General features: G+C 39.0%; 1 protein-coding gene and 1 long non-coding RNA gene across 9 annotated transcripts in view; both read left to right on the forward strand.

Annotated features, from left to right (window-relative positions):
• Positions 1-12,199, forward strand: part of mgarpb (mitochondria localized glutamic acid rich protein b) — a 29,989-nt gene that overhangs the window by 16,231 nt on the left and 1,559 nt on the right. For 2 of the 8 annotated variants that reach the window (XM_030148023.1, XM_030148165.1), the window contains exons 4-7: positions 341-679; positions 3,897-4,727; positions 7,629-7,709; positions 8,002-9,235. In XM_030148023.1, the coding sequence (XP_030003883.1) occupies positions 341-679; positions 3,897-4,727; positions 7,629-7,693 (1,235 nt within the window). In that variant the 3' untranslated portion in view covers positions 7,694-7,709; positions 8,002-9,235. Of the gene's footprint in view, positions 1-340; positions 680-3,896; positions 4,728-5,212; positions 5,217-7,628; positions 7,710-8,001; positions 9,236-12,199 lie in introns of those variants that run through there. The other 6 variants (XM_030148246.1, XM_030148286.1, XM_030148085.1 and 3 more) reach the window with 6 other exon arrangements.
• On the forward strand, positions 10,557-11,800 carry LOC115430843 (uncharacterized). The gene is made up of 3 exons (XR_003936998.1): positions 10,557-10,605; positions 11,438-11,547; positions 11,642-11,800. It is a non-coding gene; the product is annotated as an uncharacterized LOC115430843 (long non-coding RNA).

Genomic DNA, 12,199 nt, shown 5'->3' on the forward strand with positions numbered 1-12,199 from the left:
TACTGTTGTCAATCAGTTGTAATCACCTTGGGGTTCATAACAAGAGGAATTTGAAAATCATCTTACAACCCCCTGCTGGTATCTCGTGACCCCCTGAGGGGTTGAGATCCCCCATTGGGGACCCCTGCAGTAGATGAGTAAAAGAAATTACCAGTACTTAAATTCCATTACTGTGGCCAATGGCATATGATTTACCTCACAACTGATATCTAACATAAAATACCGAGTGCTTTGTTGCTGGTTTTCAAGCATGATTTTGGTTTTGTAATGCAGAAGCCAAGAGAACTCAATGCTTTTATTTCTGTTATAATTTCTTAGTCTTTGCATTTTCAAACTGCAGCTCCGGCAGAGGCAGCTCCGGCAGAGGCAGCTCCGGCAGAGGCAGCTCTGGCAGGTGAACGAGTCCCAGTGGAAGAGGTTGTTGCTGAGGTTGTGACTGCCCCAGCAGAACCAGTAGCAGAAACAGCAGCTGAACCTGTTATCGAGGTGGAGACCAAAGTGGCAGCCACTGAGGTCCCAGAGTCAGCCCCTACAGAGGCTCCTACTGAGGCTTTGGCCGTAGAAGAACCCTCTGCACCTGTGACAGCAGAAGCTGTTCCTGAAGCTGCTTCCCCTGGCACAATGGAAGTAGCTGCCTTAGAGGAGACAGCACCAGAGGCCCCTGCAGCTGAGAGCACTGGTACGGCAGCAGTAGATGAAGTCCCTCCCCCTCTTCCCACTGAGGCAGAGACTGGCCCTGGCGTCCTTGAGGCTGGGGCCACCTCTGCTGCAGAAGTGGCTGCATAGAACTGCAATGGCTTGAAGGTTGACCTGAGGCCCTAGAAAAATGGACTCATGAACCACGGACAAACAGCATATTTGTTAAAACATACCAGTTAACAGTTCATCAGTCCAGTTTTCAGCCCCCCCCCCCCCCCCCCCCCCCACACACACACACACACACACACACACACACACACACACACACACACACACACTCACACCTTCATAGATCCTGCTTGGTTTGACCATACGTACACAATTCTGTTTTTGGAAGTCTCAGAGCAAATTATGAATGAAGGAGGGTTGAAGTTGAAGATGTTATGGATAGATCTGTGCTCAGCACTGTAACTTATGTTTTAAGTTGATATTCAAGTGCCCTTTAAAGTTGAACAAAGACTGCATTTGCTCCTACTTTTTTTAAAGGAAGCATAGTGAATAGATGCAGCCCATTCAAGTTGTTCTGTCATTTTGTTCTACATCTTATCCATTTGTCTCATTCTGCTCAGAAAATGCTTCGTTTCAAATATTTACTATGAACCTTTGAGATGTTAGGAATATCATGCAAATTACCTGAACATAAGGGAACATGAGGCTTCATTCAGGTTTAACCATTTATCACATCTTTTTCTGCCTCAGCTCTTTTTTCTTGCTCAGTATCTATTCTAATATCGGTTTTACCTTTGCTCTCAGAGAGAGACAAACTTATTCCTTTTCCAATTTCTCTCAGTAATTACCACTTTTCTAGAACAATTAACCATTTAGCAGCCATGTACAAGAAAAGTGATATAGACATTTCTGACATGGCAACCCTCTTTGTGGCATTGTTTCTCATCTTAAGGATATCGTCTCTTTCTGTAGAGCAAAACAAACAATTTTTCATCTCCTTAACTATAAGATTATAATAAACAGATAACACTAATACGCTTATTTACTTCTCTATTGGGTCATTTAAAGTGGTCTGGATGAATGCAATGGTTAAGTTCTGAAGAATAAAACATCACTGGCTGACAAAGAAGTTGTAATGTTTCAATAAAGAGAACCATGTTGTGTTTTTATTCCAAATTGGATTTTTTTATGTGTTGATAATTTATTTCTGGAAGTTTAGGCATCTTTCTGAAATTCTCTGCAATCTTTGTAGTCTGTGGTTTAGTGTTATAGATGCTGCACTCAAAGTGAAGTTGAGGTGATTTTTGTGGTATTTATTCCAGGATATTGATCCTCTACATGATTAAGTTCATTTAAACATCTTGCCATTGCAGAACTCATCATAGGAAAAAATCTCCTTAGAACAAATCAGCAAACTATCACAGAATATAATAAAATAAAATGCTAATCAAAGACCAATGATAAAGCTGCATGATGACACTTTTCATCAGAGACTGGTAACATGGTGACATTCAGAACCTGATAAAAACCAGTCTGATGGATGTGACAGGTCCTGCTCAGTAAGATGAAGAAAAAGAACGTAGGTTTGACGATCAGTTGTTAAATTCAGTGTTTATCTAGAAGCTTACTTGTGACATTTTAAAGCTGTCTTCCAGACATGGTAAGACTAATCCAAGATTACATTGCTTGTTTTAGGGTGTTACAGTGACTGAACAGGATGGGGTGGAAAAAAATACACTGGCCTAGCTGACCTCTTAACAGTTTACTACTCCATTACTTATGTAGATCACAAACATAAATGTTCAGCCAAGGTTAATCCATAACTATAAGACCATGCTTAGAGCTTCATAGGAGTAGAAGCCATGCCATAAGTCAAAACTGATTGAAACCCTTAAAACTGTTTTTTTCAAGATTGAAACTTGCAAAAAAAAGTTTCAAAGTAAAGATTCCCCCTTTCAAAACTAATGAGTCAACTTTTTTGAAGTACCCAACATCTACACACAAGTTACTATTTACAAGATTTCTAATATTGCCAATAAACTATTATTGGTCCAGTAGTGAGGTTTATTATTTGAAGGTCTCAGTATCATCAACCACATCACATCACATCACTGTTGAAGACCACAATGGTGTAACAGTAAATTGCAACTTAAATGTAAAAGGTACAATGTCAGATATACACAGAACGGGAGTCAAAGGAAGCAAACAAATCCAAATGGGCAAGCTGGGCACAGTAAAACAAAACACAAGGTAATGGTCAAACACAAATTTACAAAGGCACGAGGAAAAGGCTAAAACACTTGTGTCTGAGGAACAAACTGGCACAGGAGACAGGGAACACAAAGAGCCACATGTTCAGGGAGCTAGGGTACATATTAGACAAAATAAAACAGGAAACAGGAAGATGAAGAACACAAAAAACAAAACTAAAGGCATGTTTCAGGGATATCTACATAGTAATTGAGATTCAATGTCAGTCCTGCCTAAAATGCGACCAGCAAGATGATTGTTATTTTGACATTGTTGTAAGGACCAATTTGTCTTAGCCATATGCTACCATATAACTAGGCCAATTTGAAGGCCTTGCTTACCATAGAGCTGTCACTGTGTATCTGGTCTAGTCTTAATTTTGACATAGTCTCAGTCTTAGTCTTTTCTTGGTCTTGATGAAATCCGGTCTTGGCCATAACTTGGTCTTGGTTTAGGTGGTATGGACTGTAAAAAGACTGTAGTAGTTGTGAAGAAGAAAAAAATCAAATGCAAAATACTCAGATTTTTTTTCTGTCACTAAAAAATTTAATTTTAATCTTAGATTTGCAAAACCTTTTCAATTACATTTTAAGCTTTCAGATGTGGAGTTGTGACCTTTGGTTTGATGCTGTTGTCACTTTCAAGTGATGGTATCAAATCCACCATCACAGAGAGAATGAACTAGGTAGTAGGTAGTATCCTCTCGAGTCTAGACTCTAGAGGATAGAGTATTTCCTGAACCTTTGATGACAGTAGATGCCTGGTCAAAGTAAGTACAACCAACAATGCACTGTATCAAATATACTAGAATATATTCTTTTTACAGCATGTTTAAGGAACTGGCCTTTTGAAAAGTTTCAAAAGATTCTGTACTATACTGCACTGAATGTTACAGCACTAATGCACCTTTGTTTTCCTAAAACATTAATGATTATTGGAACTGGAATTGCCTCATGTCATTCGCAGCTGTCTCTTGCTGTCCACTTCCTCTTTCCCAGAGCCCATGCCAGATCTGCTCTCTGCTGTGAAGGTCTTGGCTGGCTCCCCAGTTGAGATTGCTGCAGCTTCTGTTGGCGACCACAGCCTAGTAGAAGTGATAAGACAAACAGAGAGGGATAAAAAAGGTTTGGATTCCACCATGGCAGGGCTACAGAAACCAGACGCCCTAGAAGCAACAGAAGAAGAGATAGTTAATAAAGAAGCTAGTGAGGGAGCAGATGTTGCAGTGGATAAGGAGGTGAAACCTGTGGAGGAAGTGGCTGAGGCTGAAGATGCAGAAGCTCTAGCTACTAAAGAGGTGAATACAGAGGAGACATCTGCTTATTCTGTGGAAGAGAAAGAGGCTATATCTATTATCGAGGAGCCATCTGCCCCCACAGTGGAGGAGGTTGGAGAAGTTGATGATGTGGCTCCTGATACCACCTCTGAGGAGGAAGCCTCAGTAGTTACCGCTTTCCCTGAGGAAGCCTTTCCTGTGGTGGATGACATTACCACCATTACTGCTGAACATACTCCAGGGGATGAGGCTTCAGTGGAGGAGGCAGCAACAGCAGCAGCAGAAGCTTCATCCCAGGAGACAGTGGAGGCTGCACTGGTTGGGGACAAAACTCAGCTGGCAGCAGCCTCCACTGGATCCAGCATGGAAGGCCTGTCAACCACTGCACCAGAGTCAGCATTAGAGATCCCAGTAGAGGGAGTCAAACACTGCCTTTCCTGCCACTCTGTTTTTGCAGAAGGGAAGAAGGTGGCACCACCTGCTGCTGTGGGAGAGCAGTTGAAGGGAGCTGTGGAGTTTACACATGAGGCTGTGACACTGGAAGAAGGACAAAGTAAGATCACAAGAATTTTTCAACATTCAAGCCTACATTTTAGGTTTATTTGAGGTGGAGAGACTTTAGCCCACAAGTTCACAAGGGTTTTTAGTAGGGGGAAGTCACGTAATTTAGAACATCAAGTAAAATGGCATGGTGCCAGTCACCAAACATGTTATTGCATTGTTTCTACAAATATCCTTAACATGACGCAAACATTGTGATTTGTTTGCGATAAATAGGATATATGTCCCAGAACTTTTAAAGTACAAAACATGTGCCATGTTGAAGTTCTGCTGCTAAAACAGTGAGATTCCAACACCAAAAATGTTCATAGGATATTGCATTTGATTAATTGTGTGGCTTATAATCAAAAAATGTGATTTGAGTGATTATGTAATGCATTCTGGTAAAATGGGACAAAATTAAGCTCAAATGGGATATTTTTCAGACATGAAATTGGTGTGTTTCTAGAGGACTACGTGCTATAAAAAAGTTGCCAGAGCTATCATGTGTCATTCTCTCACATCACAGACATGTTTAGTATTTTGTCATTTAAAAATCTGTTAATTAAATGATACACTGTGTCAACAATTTGAACATCCTGGAGATAGGATAGATTATGTTTGTGGTGTGTGCATCCTGTTTATCCCCAATCCAATCCTTAAAAATAGTTTAATGTAAATGACTTTCAAATTACTACAATAGCATGTTTCTCCACTAACTGTTTATGTTTGCAGAACCAAAGCTGTTAAAATCTTATTTGCCCCATTTTACCTGAAAATGTCTCTGGAGTTGGGTCAGGACACTTGAAGTGTTGAAATATTTCTAAAGTATCACAAACAGCCTAACCAAAGAAAAGTCCTACACACAATGTTTCAGTAAATCACCTTTAGCTGTGATTACAGCATCCTATTACTGTGGCATTGTTTATGTGGAGCGGGTAAGCAGACTTATCAGACCATTGTGCAGTCTTCTCAACAGGGTTCAGGTCTGGACTCTAAGGTGGAAAATGTGTGAAAATGATGTCTCATGCTCCCTGAACCACTCCCTATAGTCCAGTCTTTATGCTCTTTATCAGTCTGATGGTTGTTTAAGAGGCAAGAAGCTACTCACTGCATCGGCTCTGGTTAAAGAACTTGTTGCAGCTATAAACATATTCATCATTGCAGTAATTATCCAATGTAAGGATCTGGACTATTGGTTTAGTAAAATCCAGGGGGAGACTTTTTTTCTGTCTAGGCAGTGTATATGGCAACATGTCTTCCTTGTAGAAATAAAGCTGAAATTCATAACAAGTAAGAAAAGTAACTTCTTGATGATCTACCAAAAAGTGTCTTCTTACCTTTTCCGACTACACCCTGTAAATAACTTAAGTCTTATTAGTAATGGCCTGTTGAGTTAAATTCCTCCAGGACACATGTGCTTTACAATAAAAGAAATTGTTCTCTTGTATTAAGTATGTAGAAGGGCACACAACAGGCCAGATTTGCTCCTTTTTTCAGCAAACACAAAATAATTTCAAGGTCTTTATCTTTCATTCCCAAAGAAAATCTAATTAAATTAAATAAAATACTTCAAAAATCAATGATTTGAGGTTTTACAATGTTGTACATTTAAAACACAAAAGTAAATTGGTGCATTGTAAGGTGTGTCAGAATCACATTAACATGACACAGTCCGTGTGTTTACATGACAACTTTTATTCCTGGTTTAATCTGATTAAAGGTTAGATCCTATTTAAGATGCCCATGTAAACACCTTATTCCAGTTGGAAAAGAAAAGTTTGGATTAAATTTCAACCCGATTAAAGTCATTGGTTTAATCCCCTTTTAATTCCGATCTAAATTATTCTTCAGACATGTAAACCCTGTATTCCGTTTGGACTTTATTCCTGCCATTCTGCGCATGCTTGTTGTCTTGTCCTGTCGCGATGACACACACATTCTGCGCTGGCGGAAGAATATGCAATGCAGTCTAGTCAACTCAAACCGTTCCAGTGGGCTATTCTGATGGTATCTACCAGCCTCTGAAACCCTGAAGGAATAGTTCACCACTTGTTTTTTTTATTAATTCATTTGTCATGCACTAATGAGTTTGATAGGTGGGCAAATCAGTTTGCACTGCAGTGCACCAATTGCCTTGTTCTCACAGCCCTTCTGATAGCTTAGCTTAGCCTAGTTTAGCATAATCGCTTCATTCCTATGGTCGGACATCGCCAGGCTTTTATAGGTGATTTGTAGTATTGTATGAGTGATTTTGTGAAATTCAATTCTCCCTAATCATTGCTTTAGTCCAGTGGGGTCAATATGATCACAAATTGAGGCTCAAATTATGGCGATGTGACTTACTGCACTAATAAAATCTCGGGAAATAAAAACTAATGCAAAGCTAAAATGGTAAAGCAAAGCTAATTTCGCGCATGTATCCCTTTCAACAAAAGATTTTCCAACTTCTGTCAACACAACAGTCCCAAGATTGTATAAGTGCAGTAAGTCGTGGATCTAAAGAAATAATTAGAGAGATTTGGATTTCAGAAAATCACTTACAAAAGACAACAAATCATCTTTAAAAACTGGCTACATGTGACCATGGGAATGCAGTGACTATGCTAAGCAAAGCTAACAGAAGGGCTGCGAGAACAAGACAACGTGAGCACTGCAGCGCAAACCCTTTTGCTCACTCATCTACCTCATTAATACCTCATGTAAACCTTTATTCGGGGTTACGTTTTCATGTAAATAGATGAGAAAATACTTTAGTTCCGAATTAATTTCTTCTGGAAAAATAAACGGCATTTAAAAAACATCATGTAACCGTACCCAGTGAGGATAAATTACTTACTGTATAACTGCTAATCCATATTTAATTAAAACAAACATAACATGATGAGTCTGTCTTGTGTTTTGCTCTGACCAGATGTATTTCTGCCTATATCCACAGAGGTGTCAAAGTGGACAGTAAAAAGCTGCTCAGTGATGTAGTAGTACAGTTAAGAAGGTAAAGCAGCACAGCTATAACCAAAGTTGTGTGTATAGATCTAGGGATAGTAGAATGGACATCATCAGGATAAGCATCATTAGTTTTTTCAGGATGCATATTTTCTTTAAACATTATCAAAATGAATTAAATATGCTTGATACTGGAAGTATGTGCCATTGAATTAACTGAGTAACAAATGTCCATTCTACTTGTGTGAACCCTAGGATAAGTTTACCAAATCAAATTGCTGTGTACACTACACAATGTATTTTCTTTCATACTAAACATGTATTGTTTTTGCTTTTTGCAGCCAGGGAGTTGACGGTGATGATAGACCAGTGATGAAATGACAGTGTGCCTTCCACAATGCCTCCCCAACCAAATATCTGTCAGTCAAACCAGGACTAAACCAAGATGAGAAGAAATAGCTACATGTTTACTATAGCTGATGTGTCCACTCTGAAATATTGTTGAACTTTCTTTTGTCTGTGTCCGTCTAATCTGATTGGTCCTCTGGGTGCCACTATTGTGAATGAAACATCAATTTCTTAATAGGTGTTGCAGTCAGTGGAACTGATCTGTCTTTATTAAAATGATATGATAGAGTGCTTTTCATTACAGGTATTGTCTAATTTGCCCAATGATATGTATAAGTGTATTCTATGTATTCTATGTAAAATTATAATAGCGTCATAGCAGTGTCAGCGTTAACCTAGTTAATTCAGCTGACATATATTTTTGCTTATTTGAAAGATTTAAAGATCTAGTGCGTAATATTTTACCTGGAAGAAAAATTTGGTGCAGCCCAAAGTGATGCAACACTGAAAACTGGAATTTTGACTGGAGCCCAGATGTGAGAAGCTCAGCTCTCAAACAATTAAGAGCTTTGGACTCATGACCATGTAAGTGATGCAAAATTTTGTGTGCAACCATTGAGGTTCAAATTATGATCAGATAGTTGAGGACATGCTAAAAGTGTATGAACAGATGGGTTGCAGAACATCACTCAAAATGATTTTTCTCCACTTGCATCTTGATTATACCCTCCTACTTTTGGTGATGTACAGTAAGTAATGAGAATGGTGAACAACTTCATCCAGATATTGCTGAAATGGAAGCCATTGTACCAAGGAGCTTCAACCCAAACATGATGGGGATTATTGTGTATCAGAACCCACAAAAAACAAAATAAAGTGTCTGTAACACTGTGAAACAATTCAAAGCCAAGCAGATGGGCTCTGTCACTTAGGTTTATTCTTCATTCGACCTCATGTTCATATCTATCAGTAAATTTGACCAATTTATTTGTTTATTAAGATTTGGTTTATGTGTTAACATCACTCAAAATCCTGATGGGCTTGAGAATTTCTGACTTTAAATTTGAAATCATTGTATCAATTAATCAGTGTTAGTCAAGATCAGATGCTTTTGCTCTGTAACAGATAAAAAGTTCCAGTTTTAGTGTCTTGTGTACTTTTCCACTTATTCTACAATAGTTGTTGATTGACTATACATACCATATATAATGTTAATATATTAAAATGTTGTACAATGAAAACAAATTACCAAATGTCATGCTAATTTAGACAGATCATGTTACAATAAAGGGATGTATAAGTACATTAGTCAGTTTCCTTGTGTATGAAGTCCTTGCCCACTCTAATCCACTGTTTGCAATACCAGCTGGGTGGTGTCAGATGACTGTCATTTGCGCAGTCAAATACAGTATATGGTCAGCAGTCTTATGGACCATTTTAATTACTATTAATGTTTCCTTGGTGCGGTGAAAAGCCAGAAACTATTACCCTAAGTTATGTAGAGAAATTATTCATTCCCTTATCATACTTTGTAGATTCAGACAAGACTTCTTTCAGTAGTGGAATAAGTAAAAGTACTGATACCGTCCGACCGACCATCTTCATCCGCTTATCCTGGTCCAGGTCGCTGGGGCAGCAGCCTTAGCAAAGAAGCCCAGACAGCCCTCTTCCCAGCCACACCCACCCAGGGGAATCCTGAGGCTTTCCTTGGCTATCTGAGATATATAATCCCTCAAGTGTGTCCTGGGTCCTGATACCCTACTGTAAATAGTGATACAAGGCACAACAAACCCTGCCCCTTGCATGTGTTGTAGTTTATTTTGGCATCGATCCAGCTGATGTCATCATGTCTATGCGTGTGCTGATGTCGGCATATCGGCAACAACGGGAACACCCACAAACGTCACATCTGGTTAGAGCCGAGAGGGAGAACAAACTAGTCTCTCCCATCAGTCATAATGCTGAAGAGTTGCTGTGTGCCCTTTTGCACCACAAATAAACAAAAAAATCATCAGCTAAATTTTTACATTTTGCCAAATAATAAAACAAAACCACAAAGGAGGACAAAATGGCTTCACACTATCAGAAGAGAGGAAAAGTTTGGCAGATTATGGGAACCAACAACCATTTCCAAACAATCACAGACTATGTCAGGGGTATCAGGAATATTAGATTAATTGTTTAAACCAGGGGTGTCCAAACTTTTTTTTCCTGAGGGCCACATATGCGAAGGACTGGGCCACTCACTAGAGGTGAGGTATACTGCCTCACTGGCACGTGCAAAGCAGGGGGCCAGGGGGGCTTGAGCCCCTGCCGCTTTGATCCTCTGCCTACAAGTGCCCTTTTTAGTGTGTTTTTTTTTTTTTTTTTCCGCAAAAAACTGCATGACTAAAATTTTAGTGACTAAAATTTTGATCAATGATAATAAATGTTACGAGTGGTTTAATTTGGCTGTCACTTGACCTGGTTATGGTGCCCTTTCATCTCTGTCACGCCCCGCCCCTTCCTCCTGTGCAACCTTGCTTGCAACACACATACACCCGCGCATGTCCTGGTCTGGTGAACGAATGAGGAGGAGGGAAGCTCCGCGATTCAAGGTATGTGAGAGTCCACCCCGCTACCTGCCCAAAACATTCACTTGTCGCTCTGGTCCTATTCTTCAACAACTATAGTTTTGGGGCCAAAAACCGATTGTAAGTGAGTAAATAATTCAATATCGTCACGTCACGGAATGAGCTCACAGACTAGCACACTCTAACAGCTGGGTGCCCACCTGAATCTGAGTCCTCACTGAAGTAGTCACACATACTTGCTTATGTTTTATTTCCATAAACTGTTGAGTTTTAGCCGCAAAATTGTAACACATGGTAATAGTCCTCACTTTTGAGACTGAGAGATATATATTTTACATTGTAGAAAATGCACATCTTTTACAGTAGCCTAATGCAGCCTACTATACACAGAATAGGTGCAGTCTGTGTCTAGTCTAATTAGTCATATAAATTTATTAAATGAAAATAAGCAACAGCCACCCCACAGTTTTCAAATAATTTTAACAAGGTATTTCCAAGGACTTGCTTGGAATGTGGAGTCTGGAAAATAATGATAATACTGAATGATAATACTGATAATGATACTAACGATGATAATACTGAATGATAATAATAAATATAGTAATAATGATGATGATGACGATGTAGCATTAGTTTTATATATCTTTTTTAGAAACTCAGTGACACTTTTCATTGGATTTTGTATTCATTCCATACACATTGGTGGCAAACTACTGTTGTAGCCACATCTGCCCACCACCAACCACTCACTCACCCCTTACATTCACTCATGAATAATAAAATAACTTGACATGCATGGTGTGTATGTGGATGTATTTGTTGTATTTCTTATATATTTTATTGTTTTGTTGTTTAGTTTGAAGATGCCTTGCAAACAAAGACACATTAAACAAAAAAGAAAGGAGCTACTTGAAGCTGCTAAAAGTAGCAGATCCCTTACCAACTGGGTGAAAAAAAGTACTGCAGGTAAGCACAATGTAAGGAATAACATTACATACTATTCATGGGCATTAGGCCCACCATTCACACACATTAATTATCTTCCTGTAAATGTCTGTAGTTCCAGAATTTGCCACATTTGGGATGGGGGTTATTCAAGACCAGTGAGACCATCCTTTTTAGAGTGATCTTCACCTGGCCTGCAAGGAGGCTACAACAAGAAATAATTTCAAACCTAATTTTTATCACTTTATTCAACTTCGTAAGTTATTACATATTGTTATTGTAGCTGTCTGCCAAACTAATGTATAAATGTATACTTTGTGTAATGATTTATTAAACATTTCAAATCATATGTAATTGGTGGTTATTTGTTTTCATGTGCCCTTTTGGAAGTTTGAGCCCCTGCCCCTTTATAGCTCTCTGCACGGCCCTGATGACAACCATATACCTACGTGTCTGTCTTCCTGGTCTTGTCTTGTTACCATTTCCAAATTCTTAACAAGTTGAACACATGCTCAGGGGACACTTAATTCACTGTCAGAAATACTGTAAACCAGCAGGTGGAAATAAGTGGTTTTCACTGGTATGTGATGTTCACATGGCTTGATAACAGATCTATTATCAGCTAAAAAGTGTTGGAAAAATCAGACAAATGGGAGGAGGGAGGAGAGGTAAA

The sequence above is a fragment of the Sphaeramia orbicularis genome, chromosome 1 (genome assembly GCF_902148855.1).
Source record: "Sphaeramia orbicularis chromosome 1, fSphaOr1.1, whole genome shotgun sequence".
In the NCBI taxonomy this organism is placed as follows: domain Eukaryota; kingdom Metazoa; phylum Chordata; class Actinopteri; order Kurtiformes; family Apogonidae; genus Sphaeramia; species Sphaeramia orbicularis.